Genomic DNA, 27,893 nt, shown 5'->3' with positions numbered 1-27,893 from the left:
CAGAAGAGCCTCAGCTGAACTCTGCAAAAGCTTTGGAAAAAATCCCAGGCTTCTGAAACTCCATAGGATCCAAGAGACCCTACCGCAGAGTCAATCCTAATCAGTCTTGGAGTAGGCTGATCAAATAGGGACACCTCTCTTTAATTAGGAGCAGTCATGACAGTGAACTCATATTAACATTCCTAAACTCCAGATCACAACACCACAGCCCCAAGACAAAAACAGACAAGGTGAGTCAGGCCCTGAATGTCCGTGACCCTCAGTGAAGTGTCCTTCTGTCCGTTTGTCTTGGAAAAAGACTGCACATTCCATTTTAGTCATGTATCAAGAGCCTGACAACACATCCCTTCATCCTGTGCTTAGGCCTTTGATTTGTTTTCACATCCAAATGAAGATCATGTGTATTTCTCTTATTCTAATCATCTTATTGGTTATAGCCTATTTTTTTTTCCAGCTTCTCAGTAGTTTTCTATACCACAGCCTACTTTTTGGTAAGATAGAAAAATGTGGTATAGACAGCATCACCACCAGATGGATTCATAACTAGCTGACTAACTGCACTCAACATGTAGTCCTTAATAGAGTGTACATGTATACGATCCCCAAGCTTAATACGTATCTACAAATTTGAAAATCATATTTTTGACTGTGCTGTTCAAATATTTATAATTTATAAATATCACAGAGCTTCTGCCTGACCCTTCCCACTAGGTTAACCCACGTATACTAATCATTGATTTGTTTGAAACAGTTGTTCAACCAACTTTTTTCAGTCTTAGTAGAGTCCACACCACACAGTTTGCATCTCTCTCACTCTCACTCACTAATAAATCAAATAGATCTTTTATTAGCAAGTACAAATATAGCCAAAATGTATGGTACAATTTTGCATTCAAACTTACTCTTCCAAATTACCTTATAAGAATTGTGTTAGTGATTAGTTGTTTGGGCCCTGAGCTTGATGTTGGTACTATCATCTTATTCTGACCTGGTCAGAATCATTTTTTTCTTGTATAAATGCTTGCCAGACAGCAAGATTATGCTATGCTGCTCCAGTTTAGTGATGTCTGTCTTTATATTATCAGTAGCTTTCTTCACATCTTCTTAAGCTACTTGTTGCTTCATGTCCTCTGTGTTTTTGTAAGAGATACCCCTGGTAAAAATATTTCATGTTCTAATTTTGCAAAACTCTCCTGTGCAACTGGTACTGTTAGCTAAATTTTCTGCATTCTTGTTCTCTATATCCATCCCAACAGTTTGCCTCAGGCATTTCTGTATTAAGTAAAAATGACAGGTGTCACTTTATTTTTATTGCCTAGTGGCTATTGCTGATACCACATATTTTGCCATCTAAGCATTAGGGAGTAAACAGTCAGAAGTTCATTTTTCATTTAGCATAATGTTAAATACACTCACAAAATTTATAATTTGGGATATGTAAGTATATACGGATGAAGTTACATTGGAACATGTCTCCCTTTATTATAGATAGCCTTGATGGTTCTTCTGTGTCTCCCTGTGTAAGATGATTAAAGTATTATTCCCAATCTTCAGAGCTGTTAAGCTTCTATGGTGTTTATAGTGAGGATAGGAAGCAGCCTGTATTTTACTGTATGCATAAAGTAACTTAAGAGTTTAGGTTAAAACTCTGATTGTAAAATCTGTCCAACAGTTTACATACAGAGGTTTTGTCCGTTTTGGGAGGTTTTTAAGAAAAGGCTGGAGAGCATCTCTTTGAGGATGGTTTAGCAAGCTTTCCGGCACAATTTAATAGAATAACAGAAGACGGGGTTCTTGACTTACAACAGTAATGGAGCCTGCCTATTCCCATCAGAAGTCAAGTGATATGTTAAATGAAATGCATAATTAATGACCTCCCCATCCCTGCATTCCCCCCAATGCGTTGGTTAAACGAATGAATGGGTCGTTAGGTAGATCATCGAGTTGGGGAGGCCTGGTGCAGGCAGAGGTGCACCCCGCCTTCTGAGATATCCCATGCTCTGCTTCCTGCCCCTTGGGTTCCCTAAAGCCCTATGTGCCTCCTCCGTACCCCACCCTGTCACAATCACACACTTACCTTTGGAGCCCAGGAAGTTGGAGTAGGGAAGGCCGCTCTGTTGCTGGGCCACCTGGCACAATCCAGGATGCTGCTTTTGCTCCCTTGCAAAAGGGGAAGAACGGGGAGTTGGGGAGGAACGGATTGCGAGGGGAGCAAAAGAAGCAGCGTTTCTTCTCCTGGATTGTGTGTAAAGCTAGATGTCAACTCTGAAGTTGGCCTGACTGAGGCCATCTTTGAGGCTTCAGTGTTGCTACAAGGGAGATGAGGGTTAGGGGGGTGGAAATAGAGATAGCGGGGGGGGGGAGGTTTGTAGCCAGAATGAAATACTTTCCCCTGGGAACCAAGGACATTCCAGCAGGTGGCTGAAGAGAGGAGGAGTGAAGTTACCAAACAGCTGGACAGCATTCTGATTGGACCATGTGACTGTTTGTTTGGGAAAAGGGGGAAAATTTTAATTAGATGAAAACCATGGGAACCTTTACCAAGTCAGTTTTCACCAGCTTGTGCCAGTACGATAGATCCAATAAACCTGTTCTTTGAGGAATCTACCTGCCTCGGAGTTCTGTTTGCCATGGGTATATCACTTGGAACCTTGTCACCAGCGTGGCTGGCACTGGCGAGGACAGGATTGTGAGGAGAGCAAAAGCAGGAGGATTGGCCAGCCTTCCCTACTCTGATTTCCGAAGCTCTGGATATCTTCAAAAGCTAAGTGAGTGACTGGTGATTGGGGATGGAGAGGAGTTGTCAGGCTGCCTCTGATTATATCTAGGAAAGAATACACCTTGACTTCATTTGAAAACAAAGAAAAGTACTTTTACTAGGTACATCTGGATTGCAGCAGTATTAAGTTGAATCTGAGACAAAATATGGCTAACATTTCATATCCCCCCATTTGTCCCTCCTCCCTCAGGAGGTCAGGCTGGTCTGGTCCAATGCCAGCTCCTTCTCGGCCCCCGTGGTAATCTTCCTCCGCCGGTCTCTAGCTGTCAATCATCTCAGGAATGCAGTGTCTGTTGAAAAAGCCCGCGCTCCTAGCATTCAGCTGTTAATCACCCCTCCCCCACTGTTATGTCAGATGACACTCTTAAAGGGCCCTTTTACCTTACTCTGTATGGGGCAATGATACATCTTATATCCTTAACTATTTTACATTACAGAAAGAAGCATTTTACATTCTAACTACTGAATATAAATTGTACAAAAAATATGTGAGGATTGTAGTGGAGGCTGACAGGAGTGCATGGAACCCAGTGGGGTGGCAAAGGAGGCCCAGTGCCTTTGGGGACCTGGCAAGCCAGTGCGGGGGTGGGGAGGGGGGGAAATACGTGGGTGAGTGTGCTGCAGCATCTCTGTGGTTGGTCGTAAGGGTGAATGACTGTGAGGTTGCTGCAGGGGTTGTAAGTTTGAAACAGGTTCATATATAGCTTTTGGAGAGGATGTTGTAGCTTCAGACATTCGTTAAATGGCCTGTTGTACCTTGAGGGCTATCTGCCACAATCACTTTGAATGCAGTAAGGTTTATCTGGTATGATCTTTTTTAAACAAACCCATGCTGTCTTCTAGTAATAGCTTTGCTTGCTTCTAGGTGTTTGCAGATCTGTTTCTTGATAGTCTTTTCCAGGATCTTCCCAGGTCTTGATGTCACACTGATCAGTTTGTAATTTCCTGGATCCATTTTTCTTTTTTCTGTTTCGAAAACTGGAACCTAACCAGCTCTTTTCCAGTCCTCTGGTACAGACTTTTTCAGCCAGCCTCTTTGAGAGTGAAAGAACTGTTTGGTGGAGGGATTCCATCCCATGTGGGATGAACTCAGTCTGGTAGGAAGCCCTTTTGCTCTTAAAGAGGCTGGCTGAAAAAAATCCATCGTGAAATCCAAGCAATATTTTGTCCTAGAGTGTTTGCAGCATGGGGTGTTTGCAGTTGTGTCCCAGAAACAAGAGGACTTCTGGCTCCAAACCACCACCACCACCCCCGGCTGCTAACGCTCCATGCCAAAAACCTGCTTGATTTTGGAACTCACCTTTTTCAGCCAACCCCAGGAACCAGAGGAGTCAGTGGTGTGCCAACTTCTCTGCTGGCTTCTTCACTGACTTTCCAAGGAAGCTGGCAGGGAAATTGCAAATGGGGATCACATGATTGCAGGGCATAAGTGTAAAAAATTTGCCAAGCACCTGGATTGCAATCGTGTGACTGCAAGAACATTGCAATGGCCGTAACTTGGGGGGGGGGGGTTGTAAGTCTCTGTTCAGCACCATCATATATCATAATTTCAAACGGTCGTTAAGCGAGGACTAGCAATAGTTTGGTGATTCTGTCTGGAATGTTGATGTATGAACAGAAAATAGTTTGATATTACCTTGAAAGGACCCTAAAAACCTTCAGGCCTGCTATATAGCATATAGCGTTATGAGAAATAGTATCTTTGTGTTCTTCTTAGATGATCTCACATTCTACATTATGGCTGTTCAAATATTTCCGTGGAGTAGAAATAGAGATTGTATTTTGGGGGGAATTTTCCCTTATTCTCTATCTTTAACCTGCCTTATGACAGCTTTATTTTATATTTTATTATATTTTATTTTATATTTTAGTTTAGTTGATTTTATTTTTTCATTTTTTCATTTATTTTTTACTTTCCATTCAAGAAGCCCAAGGTGATGCATGTGCTTATGATTGTATCCCTCACATTGCATCAAAATGAAAGTTGAACTTTCCTAAGCCCTTGTCGTGGACTATTGCTAAAACATACTGGCATGCTAATCAGAAGAATTAAAGCAATTTCCAAAAATCATTCTGTCCCTTTAAGCTACTGCAGCTCCTGGAGAGACGTATGAGGTGCAAATTAACTGAAATTTTTGATGCAGGCTTTGGAAATGTTTTGTTTGGAACTTGTAATGGTGCCTCCTATCTGCAAGCAGAGGACAAGTTAGGGCTATTCATATACCAACCTGCATTGACCCTTTAACTTCTATTTGGAATCTCATTCAGAATTGCATCCTTAATATACACTTGCTTTATGGCTATCATCTCTTGCAAGCTCCTTAGAAGCTATTCTTAATAGCTGCAAAGATAGCCAACTTGGCTTGTCCATAGTGAATGTATTTAAGAATTTTCATATAATAAAAGACTAATCAAAAGAAAAAAAGAAGTGCCAGAAAAGAAAAATAAAAGTTAAGAAATGAATAAATTACTTCCAACCTTTTTTGAACAGATAATCGTAATCTTATTTTTTCCCCTCCCTCTTAAAATATTTTTCACATCCCCATACCTCCTGATTTAATCTGAATCTTTCTCAGTCTTCAAATCCAACAATTCATTTTTATAGTCAACAGAAAAAAAATCCTATAAGGTTTCCATCTTTCAAAAAAGTTTTTGTTCTTTGTTTTCTCACTAAACAGAGAACATTAACATCTGTATGAAAAGTTTCATCATTTCGGCAAATTCTGACATTTTCACAATCCCCTCCTCCACTGTGGGAATTCCATTGTTCTTCCATTGTTGTGCATACAATAAATCTTTTGCAGTTACAGTATAAAATATCAATCTGCCATGAGTTTTTTCTAATGTATTGTCCATATGTCCCAATAAAATAAATTCTGGTTCTTTTAGCACTATTCACCTTGTAAGTTCCTTCACATTATTATATGAATTTGTATCCAAAATTCCATAGCTTTCTCACATGTCTACATGTATCCTGATGGGCCTGTGTTCCATCCTCATTCAGATGCTCAGCAGCTGCCATATGTCCAAGGTCACACTGGGTTTTAATTGAGAAAAAATGTCACCCCTTCCCCTATTACAATCTCTGAGTAAGCCTAAGACACGTTTATTCAAGTGATGATGGTTTGTGCACATAGACAATCTTTTAACATAAAACACTCACATTTTCTTGTATCTCAATCTGCAACATTTTGAAAGAAAACGGATATAAGTTATATGTTCTGAAATTTTGTAAATTAAGTCTGCCTACAGTCATAACTTCAGTGGTATGCTGCTGCCGGTTCGGACCATTCCAGCAAACCAGTAGTTCCAATGATCAGCTGCCCCCCCCCCCCAATCCTGTCCTATATTTCCTTCTTTCTGGCTCAGCTGATTTCTGCACCTCCGCTATTCTACTTACTGGGGCTGCCTTAGAAGGTAAGCAGCTGAGCTTCAATTTGCTGCATTTTGAACTCTGCATGTAAGTGTGTTAAGCGTGCAAGTGCGTTAGGCGCACCGGTTGTTAAACCAGTTGCAGCCCATCATTGCATAACTTGTTTTTATTTATCATAATAGGCCGAATTATGTAGCTGCAAACTTCTTTGTATTATCACGTGCCCTTTAGTCTGATATTTTCAAAGTAAATATGAAAACAAATATATTAAATACCTTATTTTAAGTGAAATGAATTGGATTCAAAACCAATGGTTCTGTTTCTTTAAGAGGTTTTGTAAAGCCCCTAAGTGGTGCAATTTTTTTCTGGTATTTTCTTGTGGAATACTTAAAATAATGAAACTTCACAAAAAAGTCGGTCAGCATACTTATGCTGTTAGGTTTAAACTTTGTAGGAAGAAAGGAAATGATTGAATTGTAATGGAATGTCAGAGGAGACTGGATGAAACGGACAGGGAGGAGTGAGCCACTACCAGTTCTACTCAAATAGCTTTATGTTCGACCGTTTCTGACCAATTCGTGTTAATAAATAAATAAATGAAGTAAGGGGAAAGGTTAAGACCATATGTGCTTTGATCTGTGGAAAGCTTTTGATTATCATTCTTTTTTTAATCATAGAATCTTCAAAATACTGGCATCAGTTAATTTGATAAAAGCACATTTCAGTCGAATAACTTTCCTAGAAAACCCTTTTCCAGATTCCATTGGCAATAGTATCACAGATAAAATACAAGGTTTTTGGGGGGATGGGGGGGTGTTACATAAGTAGATGGCAAAAGTAACTGAAATTATTTCTGTATATTTAATAAGACTTTATAATAGGATAATCATCTGAAACTTTACTGGAACACTTGAATTTTATTTAAATTTGCATAGGAATCAAATACTTACTTTATATACATTAAAAAAAGAAAAACCTACTTTACTTTTGGAGGAGCTCTTTACAGCCGTTGCTGCCTATCCTCCATCTTAGCTCCAACCCCCCCAATCGAATCAAATACTAAAAATAGGACTAGATGACTTGTGAATTGCTTACAAATGTATGAGTCTATGAAAAAGAATATTTATTCTAGGAAACTGTTTCTGAGCTATAGGTATTAAAATGTTCTCCTGACAACTTTTTAGTATATCAAAAGGATTTTATTTCAAGACTAATAAAAACCCTGTTGATCAATAAGTTTTCCATAGATTGATTTGATTTAGGTTCTGCTCAATTCCAGATTAACTCCTGGGTGCTTCCGTATAAGAACAAATAATATATATATAATCTAAGTAGAAAATGTTAAATAAGATGCCACACAAAAACCTATGACCCACTTATACCACAAGGGGTTGCAGTCATTCTAGGTCAGAGTCTGGGAGAACAGGCAGGTCTTTTAAATCCACAGGAGCACCAGCATGATGGGAGCCCTCCAGATTTCAAGGGAAGCCTCATTCCAGGTTCTAGATAGATAGCACTGCTTGATCAAAGGAACCCAAAGCATACCAATTCTGCCAGATTGAACCATCTGGATTGACACCAGAAGAGATTGGTAGACTTAGGCAACGGAGCCCCATGCCATTCTATGAATGGCACATGGAAGCCTACTGGAAAACAGTGGAGCTTGCAAAATGGGGGTCTTGCATTGACCTGTTGAAGGATGCCCATGACTGCTGTTGCTGTTGCTTTCTGGACCAGTTGAAGCTTCTGAGTCGTATTTAAAAGCAGCCCCGTGCAGAGTGCACTGCAGTGGTCAAACCACAAAACGACTAGTGATATGCAGGCAGTTCTCAGCTTAGCACCGGAATTTCCATCACAGAGTGATGTGATTGTACACAGCAGTGCCACAAGACTGCATCGCTTAGCAACAGAAATCCTGGCATTCCTGTCATTAATTGAATTAACACTAGTCGTTAACTGAAGACCCACCCCTATCAAAGCCACTCTGGCTTAGTCCCTCCCAGTCTTGACCTTTGGTAAGGTAAGGGACTGCCTCCTCCTCAACTCCCCTCCCCCACCTATCTACCCTCCCCCATCTGTGTCCTTTTGGCCACCCTGCAACCTCCCTTGTGGGGAGCAAGCAGCTCCAGAACTGGGGAACTTCTTGCTGCTTGTCATCCTGTAGCTTTTGGGGGGCTTCTTGGCATGCTGCTGCTCTGGGGCTGCCAAAAGACCCCTGAGCCCCAAAGTGCAGTGCAACAAGCCACAGCCATCCCTGCAAGCCTCAGCCCTCACAGCACACGGCACAATGCGGCAGACCTTGAAGAAGCAAGATAGGAAGCCTAGGAATGTTTTTGTACTCTGGTGTTGGAGAAAATTCCTAAGAATAACAGGGACAGCCAAAACAAACCAATGGATCATCAAACAAATAGACCCTGGATTTTCACTCAAGTCACAAATGTGTCACAGGCTGAAATTATAGTACTTCAGACAGATTACGTGAAGACCCCACCACCCCCTCTCTCTGGAGAAGGCTCTATGCTGGGAAAAGTGGAAGGAAAGAGTTTTAGTTTTGATTTTAGTTTAGTTCATTGTTTATTAATTAGTATGACCATATTAAATACAATAAGATAAATAATGCTGTGTATTGGGATATAAAAATATTCAGTGAAATAATCATGTAAGTTCATCCCCTTGGCAATGAACCCCGAACTAATCTAAACTGGAAGCTCTCAAGTTGAATGGTTTTAGCTGTAAACATGGCAGTTTTTCTTTTTTTTTTTTTATTTATAAAAAAGTTTTATTTTTACAATCATATCAAGTAATTCATCCAATGTACAGTTATATACAATTAGTCGGGCTTGCCCCGTCACCACCACCCTTTTTAACACTCTTCCCTCTTCTACCTTCTTTTACTTTCCAAACCTTCCTCTCCTTCTCTTATCTACATCCACTCCTCCCTCCACCCTACACCTTCCTTCTCCCTCTACTATCCCTCTTCCTTCCTCTTCTCCTCTTTCCTACCTCCTACTCTCTCTTTTCTCCCTCCCCACCGTTCTAAAATGGTAACTATGCAGACCCGACCCTACATTAATTATATTTCTTCAATAATCCCTGTACATTAACCATCACTCCATCTCTACCAAACCCCCAATTCCCTCCCCTTACCCCCACCCCCACCCCGACTTCCCAGAACAAAATGCAGGGTATCAAAACTAACAATCATAATCCAAAATAATTCCTAAATTATAATCTTTAGTCACACCACACTTAGTCACACTCTCAATTCCCCTCTCCTTCAAAAATATATCTAATACAAAATATTTCCTAAATTTACTCATATGCTATTCGATATTTTTTTTTTAATCTGATACTTATTTTAAATATAATCAATCCACATTTTCCATTCTAAAATATATTTTTCTAGTATATAGTCTTTCAAGTAAGCGGAGATTTTTGTCATCTCTGCCAGATTTGATACTTTGAGTGTCCATTTGTTGTTTTGTTTTGTCCATTCTTCGATTGTAGGTAATTCTTCTTTCTTCCAATACTGAGCAATCAAAAGTCTTGCGACTGTTATTAAGTTCAAAATCAATTTAGTCTCTATAGCTGTATAGTCCATAATTATTCCTAGTAGAAAGAACTGCGGAGTAAACTTAATCTTCTTTTTCAAAATATTCTGCATGATCCAAAATACTTTAACTTTTTTACAAGTCCACCATATATGGTAATAAGTAGCATCTTCACAATCGCATCTCCAACATTTAGCAAGATCTAATATGTGTTTCTTGTAAACAGGTAATGTCATTTTTAAATTATTTCAAATAATGAAATACTTTCCTTCTCTTCTGCGGTGAATTCAGGCCATTAACATTCCAAGATAATAGTTTAATTACCATTATCGGCCAAAGGAAACTTTTGGAACACCAGCCGCAGATCACATTTTACTTTAGGCCTTGCTCCTCCCACTTTCGCTTTCCACTCGTTAACTTGTTAACAATTCGCCTCCATTTTCTTGCTGTTTTCAAGCTTGTTACAAAGTATCGGGGAATCGGCTTGGCTACTTGCTTAAAGTTCTCCCACTTTCGTTCTGTCCGGTATAATCCTTTATTGTCCAAAATAAATCTCGGCGTTTGGTCGTGGTGATTGGTTCCGCCAAAGCAAAAAGCAGAAGAATCCTCGGATCTGGAGCACTTCGGGTTACTGGAGGGAACTTAACCCTTCAAACCCCTTTTTTCTCAGGGGCTTTAGGGAAATTCAACCTCTGCCCTCAGCTCACCCCTTCTCCTTCTCCCGAAGAGGGGGTTTTCCGAACCGCTGGGCAGCAGATTTAAGCTGTCCTAGCGATTCCACATAATCCAGAGGTTGGTGATCGTAAAGATCACCGCCATCACCTACGGTGCCAAACCGGAAGTCCACATGGCAGTTTTTCTTAACGTCCCTGAGCCTGTGCCTTGGAGGAGGTAGGAGCTTATTGATGGGTTCCTAAAGGGCTATCTTGTCAATTCGTGACTTTAAATGCTGTGCTCTGGCTGAAGCATTTAATGGACAGTCAAAGGGATGTGAGTGAGGTCCTCTATTTGTGGTGGGCCGCATATACATCTCTCTTCTGGATTGAGATGCTTGATGAAATCGTCCATATTTAAAATCAAGGAACTCAAATCTTGCTCTGATTAGGACTATTCTTTGATCTTGTATCACACCATAGTTAGGTATCTTTCTGTTATAAGACATTCCGAGCCAACCGTTTTAAAGATTTAATGTTAGTAAATGCCATTTTATCAATGTGAGCCCTAGTATCTGTTTGAACATGTCCTTGACTTGGCCAGCTGAGATTAAATATGGACATGAATATCCCTGGCGTGAGATGGTTTTGGTAAACTGATTTTAACATGTTGATAGGATTTAACAGATTAACACAGTTGGAAGGGACCTTTGCAGGTCATCTAAGAGTCCAACCCCCGCCCAAGCATGAGACCCTACATCTGCCTCCATCTAGGATCGAACTCACAACCTCCTGATTGTGAGGCAAGAGCTCAAAGAACCTTCTATCAGTAGTTGAAAGCTTGAATTTTTGTAGAGCTGTGGATGGTGTGGATGCCTATTTTAGCTCTTGCTTGCAGAGGCTGGTGTGTGTTTATTTGTTCTCAGAATGGATCTTAAGAAGTGACTGTAGCTTTATTCAAGTACTGATGTTTGTGAAAGTTTTGCACCATAGGTCATTATAGGTGCTACTTTAGCCTTACATAGATGTTCCTCAGGTTGTGATGGCACTTTGGGAACAGAATTTCTGTTGCTAAGTGAGAGGGTCATAAAGCTCATTATCATGTGACCACGTTGCTTAGCAACGGCAATCCCACAGCTCTCGTTGCCATTGTAACTCCAGGACCAAACAGGTTGTTAAGTGGGAAAAGAAAAGAATCCCGGGTAAGTGGGGGGGGGCACTGCAGGGGTGTGTGCTCTGGGCAGGTGTCTGGAGCCTGGGCAAGCGAAAAAACAGTGGAAGCAGGAGCAACCTCTTACTTCCTGCCAGCTTCCCCATTGAGTTTGCTTGTGGGAGGCTGGAAGAAAGGGTTTGCAATGGGGATCATGTGACAGTGGGACTCTGCACCTCCTGTAAGAGAGAGTTGGTTGTCAGGCACCCAAATCGTGATCACATGATTGTGGGGATGCTGTGACGATTGCAACTTCATGGACTGGTTATGAGTCTCCCTTCTTCAGTGCCATTGTAATTTTGAATAGTTGCTGAATGAACGGACGTAATCCTAGCACTGGCCATGCTTAGAGCAACTTAGTTCTAAGCAACTTAGAACTAAGGAGAAATTTCCTGATGGTTAGAACAATTAATCAGTGGAACAACTTGCCTGCAGAAGTTGTAAATGCTCCAACACTGGAAATTTTTAAGAAAATGTTGGATAGCCATTTGTCTGAAATGGTGTAGGGTTTCCTGCCTGGGCAGGGGGTTGAACTAGAAGACCTCCAAGGTCCCTTCCAGCTCTGATATTATTATTATTATTATTATTATTATTATTATTATTATTATTATTATTATTATTATTATTATTATTATTATTATTATACTGATTTTTAACTTTCAACTGTGAAAGGGATTGAGGTGTCCCTACTGGACCACCATTCAAGTATTAGCCAGCTGTGTGGAAAGCCAATGCTGTCCTGGCCTGCATCAGCAGAGGGAGAGTATCAGGATCAAGGAAAGTAATAGTGCTGCTCTATATCACACTGGTGAGGCTACTTTTGGAATATTGCATCCAGTTCTGGACACCACAATACACAAAAAATGCTGAGGCCATAGAACGAGTGCAGAGAAGAGCAACAAAGATTTTATCATCTTTGATCTGATCTGGAAGCTAAATAACTAGATATGTTTAGGTCAAGAAAGAGAAGATTGAGGGGCGTTTATGATAGCAGTCTTCCAATAGTTGAAGGTCTGTTACAGGGAAGAGGGTGTTTCTTCTACATAGCACTTGTGGGTAGGAGAAGAAACAATAGGTGGAAGCTCAGAGGAAGATTCAGCCTGGAAATAAGGAGGAATATCCTGACAGTAAGAACTGTTACACAGTAGAACAGCTTGCCTCCAAGAGTCATGGATATTCCATCACTGGAAATTTTCAAGAAAAGATTGGACAACCATTTGTCCAAGATGGTATGAGGACTTCTGCTTTGGGCAGCGAGTTGGACTAGAAGACCTCCATGGTCCCTTTCAACCCGATGATTCTATGATTAATGGCACACTAAGCATCCAACTTCCATAGACATCCCCTTAGGCCAACTTCAGATTGCACATAAAGATCCTATCATTCACATATAGAAGAGATTGTGCCATAAAGATCATGTCATTGATAGATGTATTAAGTATCTTTGGCATATGGAGTGGACTTACTGAAAGCAGAGGAATCCTGGGTTGCATTGGGACCAGAGTGCATCCTTGTCTAACAACGTTGGTCATAAGTATTTTGTGTTTCAGGATGCCATTTGCTCCTATATGGACTTTTACATATAAAAGAGAGTGTATAGAGAGTTCTATCAGGCATACGAGTCTGGGTTCCATGTCCAGATGGTTTGGATCATTTTCCTTAATAATTAATTAATTAATTAATTAATTAATTAATTAATTAATTAATTAACATTAAGTATAATGTTTTTGACTCACGGGTTTAACTGAGTTCTCCTTATCTAGTTTTAGGATCAGTATGGAGAACAGATAAATTTTCAGTCATATTTATGCAAAAATATTAACACTTCAAGAGTTCATAAACTTTTGAGTACTACTGTGCTTCAAGAGGGCAGGCTTCTTCCTTTCCCAATGTCCGGGAAGCATATTTGAATATGTGACGTGCCGTCTGGCGTCTGCTCAGCATTTGCGCAAAAAGAGCCAGAAAGATTGACTATGCTGCCCAGAAAAATTGGAGCTTTTGCATGGATTCATTACCCAGACATTTCAAGTGGAGATACCAGCATCCACAAGGAAAATCAGTTCCTAGCATCAGTGGACTTTTTATTGGTTTCAGGTCATGGCTTTCCCATCAAAAGGCTCTTGGCTCCTGCTGATTTTGAGCCTCGGTGTGTTTCTGACCAAGGCTGTGCCTTTTCCTCTGTTCCCTCTTTCAAGACGTTGTGTGTTACTTGATTGCAGCCTCTAGTAAGCTCTCTCCTGCTTCCCAGCTTTCCTTTGCTGCTGGTTTGCAGCCATCTCCAGACAAGCCTTCCTGACATCTTCACCGGCCTTGCTCCAGAAGCTCCATTCCTCCCAGTTTGTTTTCTTGCCCAGCTCCTCTTCAAGCCTCACTAACATCCTTCCTGCACTTCGCCTGCCAATTGCATGGATATTTTCTCCCTTCACTGAAGCCAGGGCACAAAAACAAACCGAATCTTGCAAGTTCTGGAGCTCCTTCTCCTTTATGTAATTCAGAGACTTAGGAAGGCATCTGTCTGAGCCATTTCCACTGTTATCTTGTAATCCTGGACATTTTGGAGAGGGAGCCAATGGTTAAGATCCCATATTGGAATGCAAGAGATCATTTCAAGTCCTGCCTTAGCCATGAAAGCTAACTAAAAGCTAACCAATTTCATTGTATATATGATGTACAATGACAATAGAGGTTATTATTATTATTGTTGTTGTTATTTACTTTATTCATTAAACATGAAACTCAGTCAACTGAACATTCAAAAATGCATCATAAATACTATTGGCCTGTGCTGATGGTTGATACAGGTTGCTGCCAGTGTCCTAGGTATCAACCAAGTACCTTCTTAAGATGTATGATGTTCCAAGTAGCGCAGTTTTTTGCAGTTCTGCTGGTGTTATTACAGGAAGCTGCAATTCTTGATGTATCTTATAAAATTCTTGGACATGGTACCAAGTGCCCCGATGACAACGGGTATCACTGTTACATGTTTCATCCATAGCCATGTAGTTTTGATGGCCAGGTCACAATATTTCATGATTTTTTCCAGATGATGATGATGATGATGATTATCATCATCTGGATGACCTTGGGCCATTCATACACACACAGTCCAACTCTCTATTAGGTGGTTGTTATTATGGAATAATAGGAGGAGGAAAGTGTGTTGGATATGTTTGCTGCCTTGAATTATTTGTAAAAATAATACAGATGGGATATAAATAACTAAAAATGTTTCAGCACCCTTTGCCTAAATAACAGTTGCTATATACCTCCATCAAGGCCATTTTCTTTACTGGCTGCATCCCTTTGTTCCCAGGTGGATCAATAAGGAGGGATATTTGTCAGTAGGCTCCCTCCTCCCTCTTTCTTTCTCTCTCTCTCTCTCTCTCTCTCTCTCTGGATGGACATGGCCAGCTTGATGTCACTCATCAAGACTCCGTTTTTGGCCGCGATGGCCTCCTGCAGCCCTCTGCCAGTGAAAATGGAGCTCATGGAGGCCCTGCATGGCCTGCCAGGGCTCTGTTTTCGCTGGCAGAGGCACCGCAAGGCCGGTCCTTCACTGTTTCCAGGACGGGCCTGCTGGTTACATCTAAGCACCCCACGGGTCACATCCAGGGCTACAGGCCTTGAGTTTGACACCCGTGGATTAGAGTGTTTAATAACTTAATTGACAGTATATGTTTGCTTAAATTGACAAACTACAAAAAATACCAAGAATATACTTCAGTTTACATTCCAGGTTAAAGCACATTCATATACCATATATATGTTTATTCAACAATAAATTCCATGATATTTCTTTTTTTTTTTTTTTTTTCATAAAAAGTTTTATTTTTACAATCATATCAAATAATTCATCCAATGTACAGTTGTATACAATTAGTCGGGCTTGCCCAGTCACCACCCCTCTTTTTAACACTCTTCCCTCTTCTACCTTCTTTTACTTTCCAAACCTTCCTCTCCTTCTCTTATCTACATCCGCTCCTCCCTCCACCCTACACCTTCCTTCTCCCTCTACTATCCCTCTTCCTTCCTCTTCTCCTCTTTCCTACCTCCTACTCTCTCTTTTCTCCCTCCTCACCGTTCTAAAATGGTAACTCTGCAGACCCGATCCTACATTAATTATATTTCTTCAATAATCCCTGTACATTAACCATCACTCCATCTCTACCAAACCCCACCCAGTTCCCCTCCCCCTTACCCCCCACCCCCCATCCCGACTTCCCAGAACAAAATGCAGGGTATCAAAACCAATAATCATAATCCAAAATAATTCCTAAATTATAATCTCTAGTCACACCACACTTAGTCACACTCTCAATTCCCCTCTCCTTCAAAAATATATCTAATACAAAATATTTCCTAAATTTACTCATATGCTATTCAATATTTTTTTTTATCTGATACTTATTTTAAATATAATCAATCCACATTTTCCATTCTAGAATATATTTTTCTAGTGTATAGTCTTTCAAGTAAGCGGAGATTTTTGTCATCTCTGCCAGATTTGATACTTTGAGTGTCCATTCTTCGATTGTAGGTAATTCTTCTTTCTTCCAATACTGAGCAATCAAAAGTCTTACAACTGTTATTAAGTTCAAAATCAATTTAGTCTCTATAACTGTGTAGTCCATAATTATTCCTAGTAGAAAGAACTGCGGAGTAAACTTAATCTTCTTTTTCAAAATATTCTGCATGATCCACCATACTTTAATCCAAAATGCTTTAACTTTTTTACAAGTCCACCATATATAGTAATAAGTAGCATCTTCACAATCGCATCTCCAACATTTAGCAAGATCTAATATGTGTTTCTTGTAAACAGGTAATGTCATTTTTAAATTGTTTCAAATAATGAAATACTTTCCTTCTCTTCTACGGTGAGTTCAGGCCATTAACATTCCAAGATAGGAAACTTTTGGAACACCAGCCGCAGATCACATTTTACTTTAGGCCTTGCTCCTCCCACTGTTTCCGTTGTAGTAGGTGCCAGTTGTTGTTGTGCCTTCATCTCTTGTTCCTTGCGTTTAGCAGCAGCTCTTGTCAACCTTTGTTCTTTTGAATCTAAACCCGTCGTAGGTATTTCCAACACTTGTAATAAATCTTCTTCCATCACAATCTGTTCTTGTACCTGCTTCACTTCTCTTTCCTTCACTTCAGCCTCCTTCTTCTAGCTTCCAATGGGGAAGACTTCCAACTTTAATACCTCAACATAAAATTCTCTTGCTTTTCCAACCGTATTGAAACGATGTACTTTCCCTGCATAATATACTATTATACCAGTTGGAATATCCCATCTATATTCAATCTGATGTTTTTTAAGTTCATTCACCAGGAAGGCAAATTCCTTCCTAGCCCTTAACATTTTGGTGGAATTTCCTTTAATATCAAAATATCTTGACCAGCAATCTGAATCTTCTCCCCTTATATGAAGCTTGCAAAATCTGATTTCTCACTGTTCTGTTTGTAAAATAAATAACAACATCCCTTGGCAACTTTTTTGCCTTGCTATCCAAGAATTCACACGATATATTTTATCAATTTGATAAGCCACATCTGCTGGACGAGCTGCTAATATCTCAGCAAATACTTCAGAAAAAATTTCCCTTAAATTCTCTTCCTTATTTTCTTTCAAACCTCGAATTCTAAGAGCAAATTCCATATTTCTATATTGTATCAAAACTATTTCATCCTCTGTTTTTTCCATTTTACTTTGAAATTCATCCATTTTATTTTCTAATTTTAAATTATGTTGCTTAATTTCTTCAACCTCCTCCTCCAATAAAATCACATTCGTTGCCAAACTTCGTACTGCCATTACAAATCCTTCTTTAACTTCTTTATTTCCCACTTGAATTTCTGATATCTGCTCTTTCATTTCAGACATCTCATCAGTTATTACTTTAAATTTTTCTTCTATAAAGCCTTTTAAGTTCTCTTGTAACGCCTCTAAATTCAATGTTCTAGTCTCTGCTGTATGAGCTGGAGAGGCACCAGCTGATAAAGTTCCAGAGCTCTTTGTTACAGTAGACTTTAATTGTTTGGCTGCCATCTTCTATAAAATTATTTATTTATTTATTTCCAACTTAATATTCACTTTAAATCTTCTTAACCTCTAAAAAACACAGTCTTTTAAAGCAGTATTTAAAAATCTCCCCTAGATTCTATCAGCAGGCAGCAAAGAGTTAAAGAGTAAAAGCAGCAAGTAACATGCAAATTACCAACTGCAGACGCTTTCGCTTTCCACTCGTTAACTTGTTAACAATTCGCCTCCATTTTTTTACTGTTTTCAAGCTTGTTACAAAGTATCGGGGAATCGGCTTGGCTACTTGCTTAAAGTTCTCCCACTTTCGTTCTGTCCGGTATAATCCTTTATTGTCCAAAATAAATCTCGGCGTTTGGTCGTGGTGATTGGTTCCGCCAAAGCAGAAGAATCCTCGGATCTGGAGCACTTCGGGTTACTGGAGGGAACTTAACCCTTCAAACCCCTTTTTTCTCAGGGGCTTTAGGGAAATTCAACCTCTGCCCTCAGCTCACCCCTTCTCCTTCTCCCGAAGAGGGGGTTTTCCGAACCGCTGGGCAGCAGATTTAAGCTGTCCTAGCGATTCCACATAATCCAGAGGTTGGTGATCGTAAAGATCACCGCCATCACCTATGGTGCCAAACCGGAAGTCTAAATTCCATGATATTTCATGTGCTTATTTCTAGTTATCTTTTCTTTTATGTACACTGAGAGCCTATGCACCAAGATAAATTCCTTGTGTGTCCAATCACACTTGGCCAATAAAGAATTCTATGTTCTGTTCTGTTCTGTTCTATTCTATTCTAAATGTTTAACTATAGGTAGTTCTCGTGACAACAATTGAGCCCAAAATTTATGTTGCTAAGTGAAACATTATTAAGTGAGTTTGCCCCATTTTATGACTTTTCTTGCCACAGTTGTTAAGTGAATCATTGCATTTGTTAAGTTAGTGACACGGTTGTAAAGTGACTATGGATTCCCCATTGAATTTGTCTGTCAGAAGGTCGTGAAAGGGGATCATGTGACCCTGGGACACTGCAGCCGTCATAAATGTGAGTCAGTTGTCAAGCATCCAAATGTAAATCACGTAACCATGGGGATGATGCAGCGGTCATACATGTGAAAAACAGTCATCCGTCATTTTTTTCAGAGCCATTGTAACTTTGAATGGTCACTAGATGAACTGTTGTATGTTGAGGACTACCTATATATGCTTTGCAGTTGCAGTGTGAAATTTTAATACAGGGAACAGCGGTCTTTCAGTATAGAGAAGGAATGCTTTATTAATTTCAAAAATATACATAGAATAGAATAGAATAGAATAGAATTTTATTGGCCAAGTGTGATTGGACACACAAGGAATTTGTCTTGGTGCATATGCTCTCAGTGTACATAAAAGAAAAGATACGTTCCTCAAGGTACAACATTTACAACACAATTGATGATCAATATATCAATATAAATCATAAGGATTGCCAGCAACAAGTTATAGTCATACAGTCATAAGTGGAAAGAGATTGGTGATGGGAACTATGAAACGATTAATAGTAGTGCAGATTCAGTAAATAGTCTGACAGTGTTGAGGGAATTATTTGTTTAGCAGAGTGATGGCCTTCGGGAAAAAACTGTTCTTGTGTCTAGTTGTTCTGGTGTGCAGTGCTCTATAGCGTCGTTTTGAGGGTAGGAGTTGAAACAGTTTATGTCCAGGATGCGAGGGATCTGCAAATATTTTCACGGCCCTCTTCTTGATTCGTGCAGTATACAGGTCCTCAATGGAAGGCAAGTTGGTAGCAATTATTTTTTCTGCTAGGAAAAAATAATTTCACATAGGATAGTGAAACAACATTTCTCTCAAGTTGAGTTTGATTTTGGGTGATTTTATAAACAATTTTTCCTGTGGAAATGGGCTGCCGTTGAAAAGCTGAATGTGCTTGGGCTGATTAATACTTGTGTAAAAAGGCCACGAGGAAATGCCAGGATGGGGGAAAAGTCAAGGATGAGATAATCAAACATTTTGCATGTGAAGATCTAGTTTGAGTACAACCCCCTACCTTCCCGGTTCCTGAACTTAATGGTGGTCTATTTTTTTATTTTTATTTTTAACAGGTACTTGGACGCTGCTTTTTGACCGTGATGCAGGTTCATTTTCAGTTTCTATCCCAGGCTTTGCAGAAAGTCCAGCCAGTGGCTCAGTCATGCTTCATTGAGGCTGCAGCCCAGGAAAGAAAAAATTCTAGCATGAGTGAGACATCCAGCGCAAATCCCACAACCGAACTGGATGAAGCAGTGCGGTCATGGAAGGGAGCAACAGAGGTAGGACTGTGCTGCTGTGTGAAGATGTCAGAAGTTCAAAATTCAGGCCTCCATCCTTATTGTTGAAAATTGTTGCCTTCACCTATCACAGAATTGATCTTGGCTTCCTTTATGATAGCTAGGTTTCCATCTGTAAGGAATTTTTCAATGGTCACTTTCAGAAGACATGCTTAATTAGGTTCAAGAGTTTAGTGGGCTGTGCAACAGGAAATTTGACCCAGCCAATCGAACTTAAAAGGGCCCCTTTATCCACTCAGTTGATCAAGTAATTCTGCTTTATCAACTGAGTGGATAAAATAGCTGATGAGAAGGATAACTTAACACTTCTAATTTTGTGCCAGGGGCAGAATCTTAGCATGCTGTATTAATAACAAACGCGATAGCATTTAGGCTTATGTACCACCCTATAGTGCTTTGCAGCCCTCTCTGAGCGGCTGAAAAGCATTATTTGCATAGTGCCCCTAACAATCTGGGTCCTCATTTTATTGACCTCTAAAGGATGGAAGGCTGAGTCCAGGCTGTGGGCAGAACTTGCCTTCAATACTGCACTTTGACCACCGCACCACCTGAGCGCCTTCATTTTTGTGGGCATTTGTGGATGAGCCCAACAATATTTTATTGTTGATATTGTATTTCAAGAATCTTGTCAGACTATCTGCCTTCCCTTGGGAAATGGATATAGACTAGAACAGGGCTGTCAAACTCCTGGCCCACAGGCCGGATGTTTCTTGAGCTGGCCACGCCCACCCCCAGTTTAGCAAAGGGGGGGAAGTCCAATACGTCACACGAGGACGCCATGAAGTGGGTTTAACTCCCCTGGATTAGAGGTTTGATCTGAGACGTTTCCTCCCTGAATGAGGCAAAGCCCCCTCCCCTTCAGCTGGTGGTTGCTCTCCCAGTTCCACCCTAACCTTTTGCCGCTGTGGCCTCACTCCCTTTGCTGTCTGCTTTTGTTGCTTACCTCCCTCCTTTGAGGACCCAGCTTCCACTGAGGCTAAAGTCAGGCTGGGTTTGGAACAGTGGTGAAATGTAAAATTCGTTACTACTGGTTCTGTGGATGTGGCTTGGTGGGGGGGGGGCGGGTAATGTGACTGGGTGGGCGTAGCCAACTATTTTTTTTTTTACTTTTAGAAGTATTTTTTCAGCCAAAGAAAAAATGCTTTTAAAAGTTAAAAAAAACCTCTGATGATCGCGCGGCTCAGCTGGCCATGGGGGTGGGCAGGGATTTTTGCTACCGGTTCTCCGAAGCACCTGCCGCCATCGCAAAGGAGTTACATTTGCATAGTTAGTCCCTGTGTCTATCACGATGAGGTGATCTTTGATCAGAGTTGTGTTTGCAAAAATAACGCTGCAGTGTCTCTTTCCTAAACTTTCCAATATGTCCCCATAAAAACTATGAAATTTAACTTCACTGAACAATTCAAAATTACTTCTGTCATTTTGTCACCTCCATCTTTTCTGCCACCTCTTTAAAGGCCACTTCACGGCTTCGAGAGAAAGAGGGAGGCCGTGAGGGCTGTTTGGCTGGAATCGAGGTCCAGCAACTCTTCTGCTCTCAGAATGTGGCCATTCCAGAGCACCAGCTAAAAGAATTGAACTTGAAAACAGACAGTGCTTTGCAGGTCAGTTTCCCTGGTGGGATTATTTTCTTGACTGTCTAAACTGGGCACAATCACAGACGGGTCCATGTTAAGGACCGATGGGGGTGATTTTCCTTTTTTTGGGTTTTATGGACAGTCTGTTCTGATATTTATCTCTTATGTGGTGCTTTTTTTTATATATATATATATCAGGCATATAAGATTGCTTTGGAAAGTTTGGGTCACTGTGAATATGCAATGAAGGCTGGTTTCCACTTGAATCCAAAGGCAATTGAAGAAAGCTTGCAGGTAAGAGCCTCTTTCTCTGGATCTAGTCAAGAGAGGCAAAACTGGTGGGTAACAATTAAATGGTTATGTTTTGCTTTGGTCTTTTGTGTCTTCAGGGCTGCTGCAGTGAAGCTGAAGCTCAGCAGACTGGACGGAGACAGACTCCCCCTCAGCCTATTCAGTGTGAGCTGCCAACAGTTCCCATCCAGATAGGAGCCCATTTTCTGAAAGGAATATCCTTCAATGAATCTGCAGCAGATAACTTAAAACTGAAAACGGTAAGTCTCTAAATGAAATAGTTTGCATTGTCGAATCTTTTCCTGCTGGGAGTAGAATCTTATGTGCTGAAAACACATAAGTAGAGAGCAGGCCTTTGAAAATTTGTGTAACTGGGACAAGTATATTCATGAGAAGGTGAAGTCGAATTAGGTGCAAAAAACGATTCTGTGTTCAACTAAGAAAATCTCCCTGCCATTTTATTTCGGCGTCTTTTCTGCTTTGTGTCCTGCCACCCTGAACTTCTCTGACAGTTTCTTCTTGCATTCGGGATGCTTTGTATGATCATGGTTTGTTTAATGTCTGTGGTGATTCTCAATCATTAAAGGTGCTTTTTCAAGAGGCAACTGGACTTCCCAAGAAGCTTCTTCAGTTCTGACTGGATGGTGGGGAATGGAAGGATTTATGAATGAGAAGCAAAACGTCTTCAAAGAAAAACCAGAAAGTCCAGTTGCCTCTTGAAAAAGCACCTTTGGGACAGTTGTGGTTTGGTTCCTTGTCTCAATTTGGGTAGCACATTTTTACCTCTCCTTTAATTGCAAGGAAATTCCTCCTAACGTCTCATCTGAACTTAATCTCTGTGTCTTGGTCTAACCTTCCAATTCCTGCCGTGTTTTTCCTCATGGTGGCAAGGATGGAGGTGGGGGCGGCAGTGAACAAGGTATGTTGTTAATTTGGGCAAAAAGCCTTTAGGGACTTTTTGCTGACATAAGGACTGAAAAGATGGTGTTTTATAAGTAAGAGATGGGATATGGGATAAATTTTGCAACCTCAGAAGAGGTGAAGGAGTCACTGAATTTGTTTACACTTGTGATGACAATTGCAGATCACATCTTTATATATTTCTTTATTGTATTCTTTTTTCTTGCATTTTTACGCCCCCTTTTTATTGTCTTAACTTTAGTTTGTGTTAGATTTTACTATTATAATCAACATTCTTAATAAAAATTGTGTGTGTGTGGTTGGATAGCATAGTGGTTAGAGCACTGCCGTTTGATGTGGGAGACTGGGGTTAAATCTGAGATGGTATCTAGTTTACCAGTAGGGATTCTTGAGCAAAGACCCCCTAATGTTCACTTCCCTACTTGGTGTATGAGAATGAAACAAATTAAGAGTTATGCTGGTTCAGATGTCGCCTAGATTAACAAGCATCACATCTGGGAAACCAACAACCTGAAGATAAGTGAGCTACTGAAACAAACCATATATGGACCTGGAATTGATGGAATGCTACTATAACTGTAGTCCTGATCAGAGGAGACATATGATGGACAGAAAACCTACTGTAAGGACCTGCCTCAACTAACTTCTCAGGAAAGCATGAAAAACATGACTCTTGGAACCGAGCTTTTACTGAGAGATGTGATTGCAGAGAAGTCAGGGGAGTCTGAGGATTCCCGAGCAAAGCATTAAACTAATTTCCCCTGTTCAACCCCCACCCAGAGCCCCATGTCCACCAGTAGCCAATACGATGCTGCAAAGATGTTATGAGAACTCAGAGGTGGGACAGTGATAACAGGTCATCCTTGGGACTCAGCGGCCTTGAGTGACAGGCTGGAGCCAGCTGGGAGGGAATCCATCCTGATGGCACAGTTCCCCTCCCTAATTCCCATGCGGTTACAGCAAAAGCGGAAGCATTCAAAGCAATTGACCCCCAAGAAGCATCTCCCTTCCCCTTCAGAATGTCAGCTTTCCAGCAGGAACCTGACACCACCACTCTGTCTCTGTATGCTTCAGTAGTGGAAACTGTTCTTGCAACATGGGGTAGATTTAACTATATATTACGTTCCTGACTCAAGAAGAGTTGAAAAAACAACTGGATGTGGAACCAACACCTGGAGCTGGAACGTTTCCACCCCCTCCATTACAGAGTACAAACGCTAATATGGGGTGTGAGATAATGGATAAATAGCAGTCAACTTTCAGTGTCAGCAGCCAAGACTCAGTGGAGAAGTGCCATTGGATAGTACGCGAGATGATGCCAGAGGAGCCCTCGTGCCAATCCTTATTGCCATCACAATTTAACCCAATGATACACTACAGCTGCTGTAATCCTGGTGATGACTGGCTGCATAATTTAGAAGACACCCCCCCTTCCCCGAAAATTAAATTAGAAATTTTGATGAAGGCATCTCAGAGAGAAATTAGTTGATAGAACAACAGAAGGTTATGGGGATTAAAGATAAGACTTGATTACTGAAAAAATACAAGGGCCTGATTATCCGAAGCCTTAGAGAATGCTGAACAAAAGCTTATGGCACTGGCTACCAGGTTAAGGAGATATGCTAGAGAAGCAGAGGCTAAGAAGATAAATAGCCACTTCTCCAAAGGTGAACTCCTCCTAACTGCAGTTCAATAACAAAGTAACAGCAGAACCACCAACACAGAAACTCAACAGAACTGGAAGAACATATTGGAGAAAGAGAAGATATGTAACACTCGTGTAAAGTGGCTGCAGGAACTGAGAGCAGATCACAGCAATCTCCCAGAACACGAATCAGTCACCCTCACAATAACAGTAGCGGACATCCAACAAGTGCCAGGGTTCCAAGTAATACTCCCAACGAAAGAAGACTCAGAGGCTAGCAGTTCCTCAAAGTTCCATTTTATTATTGGATAAATAATGGATGGGGAGAAACAGGCTCAAGCTCAATCCCTCCAAGATGGAGTGGCTGTGGATGCCGGCACCCCGGTACAGTCAGCTGCAGCCGCGGCTGACTGTTCGGGACGAATCATTGGCCCCGGTGGAAAGGGTGCGCAACTTGGGCATTCTCCTGGATGGGCGGTTGTCTTTTGAAGATCACTTGACGACCGTCTCCAGGAGAGCTTTTTATCAGGTCCGCCTGATTCGCCAGTTGCGCTCCTTCCTTGACCAGGATGCCCTATGCACGGTCACTCATGCTCTTGTTACCTCTCGCTTGGATTACTACAATGCTCTCTACATGGGGCTCCCCTTGAGGAGCACCCGGAGGCTCCAGTTGGTTCAGAATGCAGCTGCGCGGGTGATAGAGGGAGCCACATGTGGCTCCCATGTAACACCACTCCTGCGCAGGCTGCACTGGCTACCTGTGGTCTTTCGGGTGCACTTCAAGGTCTTGGTTACTACCTTTAAAGCGCTCCATGGCTTAGGGCCAGGGTACTTATGGGACCGCCTACTGCTACCGAATGCCTCCCACCGACCCGTACGCTCGCACAGAGAGGGACTTCTTAGGGTGCCGTCCGCCAAGCAATGTCGGCTGGCGGCCCCCAGGGGAAGGGCATTCTCTGTGGGGGCTCCCACCCTCTGGAATGAACTTTCCCCTGGACTTCGTCAACTGCCGGACCTTCGGACCTTCCGCCGCGAGCTGAAAACCTATTTGTTTATTCGCGCAGGACTGGCATAGGATTTTTAATAGTTTTAATATTTGATATAAATTTTATATTTTATGGGGTTTTAATGATTTTAAATGTTTTAATTCGGCCATATGTTTAATAAGTTTTTTAAATTATTGTTTTATCTGTATACTATTGTGGTTTTATCTTGGCTGTAAACTGCCCTGAGTCCTTCGGGAGAAGGGCGGTATAAAAATCCAATAAATAATAATAAATAATAAATAATTATTATTATTGGCACATTTGGGAAAACCTGAAAACTTCCAGGTTTTCCCCACCCAAAAGAAAGTCCAAGTCCCTTCCCCTGCACCCACATGTCCATCACATGGTCCAATCAATGCACCGTCTGAACTGGAGATGTCTCCCAGTCACGCCACTCCAAGTGCAGGGCAGGATGTCCTTGACTCCCAGAGAAAAGAATGTTATTATGACTAGATATCTCTACAACTCCATACAATCCCCCCCTCCCAGTTTCCCACACACTAAGTATGGCAACCCTGAAGATCCAAAGGTTCAAAAATGTGAAAAATAAATTAAAAATAAAAATAAAATAAACAATGGGTCACGATCATGAACAGCTGAACAATACCTAGTCTGGACATGATCCATGCCTATTTACTGAAGAAACTAACACCATGGGCTAATCAATAGAGTAAACTCAACACCTAGCAGCACAGATGCTGCTAACAGCTGGCTTTCACCCAGAAAGGACACAGGACAGTACTGATTATGAAGGGCCCCCACAAGGAAACCAACCATCCAACTACTGTGTTTCCCTGAAAATAAAACCGGGTCTTATATTAATTTTTGCTCCAAAAGATGCATTAGGGCTTATTTTCCTTCTTAGATCTTATTTTGGGGAAAATATGGTACTTAATGCATCTGTCTGATGATCTTAACAGGTTTATTTTGGGGGTAGGGCTTACATTATGAGCATCCCGAAAAATCATGATAAGGCTTGTTTTCCAGTTGGATCTTATTTTTGGGAAAAAAGGGTTTTGTTTTTTTTAATTTACATTTATATCCCACCCTTCTCCGAAGACTCAGGGCGGCTTACAGTGTGTAAGGGTACCAGTCAATAACCTTTCTCTCCACAATATGGAAAGTCTTTTTAGATTTTCAGGCTGCAGTTAAAAAAGACAAGAAGCAGTATTACAACATCTGTAGAGACATTGAAGATAGAAACAAACATAGAAAAACTTAGCCCCTCAAATACTAGAAGACATATCACCCTTAGTCCTTTTCTTTGCTAGATTAGATGCGCAACTTGGGCATTCTCCTGGATGGACGGTTGTCTTTTGAAGATCACTTGACGACCGTCTCCAGGAGAGCTTTTTATCAGGTCCGCCTGATTCGCCAGTTGCGCCCCTTCCTTGACCAGGATGCCCTATGCACGGTCACTCATGCTCTTGTTACCTCTCGCTTGGATTACTGCAATGCTCTCTACATGGGGCTCCCCTTGAGGAGCACCCGGAGGCTCCAGTTGGTTCAGAATGCAGCTGCGCGGGTGATAGAGGGAGCCACATGTGGCTCCCATGTAACACCACTCCTGCGCAGGCTGCACTGGCTACCTGTGGTCTTTCGGGTGCACTTCAAGGTCTTGGTTACTACCTTTAAAGCGCTCCATGGCTTAGGGCCAGGGTACTTATGGGACCGCCTACTGCTACCGAATGCCTCCCACCGACCCGTACGCTCGCACAGAGAGGGACTTCTTAGGGTGCCGTCCGCCAAGCAATGTCGGCTGGCGGCCCCCAGGGGAAGGGCATTCTCTGTGGGGGCTCCCACCCTCTGGAATGAACTTTCCCCTGGACTTCGTCAACTGCCGGACCTTCGGACCTTCCGCCGCGAGCTGAAAACCTATTTGTTTATTCGCGCAGGACTGGCATAGGATTTTTAATAGTTTTAATATTTGATATAAATTTTATATTTTATGGGGTTTTAATGATTTTAAATGTTTTAATTCGGCCATATGTTTAATAAGTTTTTTAAATTATTGTTTTATCTGTATACTATTGTGGTTTTATCTTGGCTGTAAACTGCCCTGAGTCCTTCGGGAGAAGGGCGGTATAAAAATCCAATAAATAATAATAAATAATAAATAATTATTATTATTGGCACATTTGGGAAAACCTGAAAACTTCCAGGTTTTCCCCACCCAAAAGAAAGTCCAAGTCCCTTCCCCTGCACCCACATGTCCATCACATGGTCCAATCAATGCACCGTCTGAACTGGAGATGTCTCCCAGTCACGCCACTCCAAGTGCAGGGCAGGATGTCCTTGACTCCCAGAGAAAAGAATGTTATTATGACTAGATATCTCTACAACTCCATACAATCCCCCCCTCCCAGTTTCCCACACACTAAGTATGGCAACCCTGAAGATCCAAAGGTTCAAAAATGTGAAAAATAAATTAAAAATAAAAATAAAATAAACAATGGGTCACGATCATGAACAGCTGAACAATACCTAGTCTGGACAT

General features: G+C 41.2%; 1 protein-coding gene across 5 annotated transcripts in view; it reads left to right on the top strand.

Annotated features, from left to right (window-relative positions):
* GARRE1 (granule associated Rac and RHOG effector 1) overlaps nucleotides 1–27,893 on the top strand; it is a 72,242-nt gene that overhangs the window by 24,576 nt on the left and 19,773 nt on the right. For all 5 annotated transcript variants that reach the window (XR_009151893.1, XM_058154784.1, XM_058154780.1 and 2 more), the window contains 4 exons: nucleotides 19,692–19,898; nucleotides 21,374–21,520; nucleotides 21,692–21,787; nucleotides 21,883–22,044. Coding sequence is in view for 4 of the 5 variants with exons in the window: in XM_058154780.1 (XP_058010763.1) it covers nucleotides 19,692–19,898; nucleotides 21,374–21,520; nucleotides 21,692–21,787; nucleotides 21,883–22,044 (612 nt within the window). In the remaining variant the exon portion in view is untranslated. The remainder of the gene's footprint in view (nucleotides 1–19,691; nucleotides 19,899–21,373; nucleotides 21,521–21,691; nucleotides 21,788–21,882; nucleotides 22,045–27,893) is intronic.

This window comes from Ahaetulla prasina, chromosome 12 (genome assembly GCF_028640845.1).
Source record: "Ahaetulla prasina isolate Xishuangbanna chromosome 12, ASM2864084v1, whole genome shotgun sequence".
NCBI classification, from domain to species: Eukaryota; Metazoa; Chordata; class Lepidosauria; order Squamata; family Colubridae; genus Ahaetulla; species Ahaetulla prasina.
Note: the sequence above shows the minus strand (reverse complement) of the source record. Positions and strands in the feature narration are given on the sequence as shown.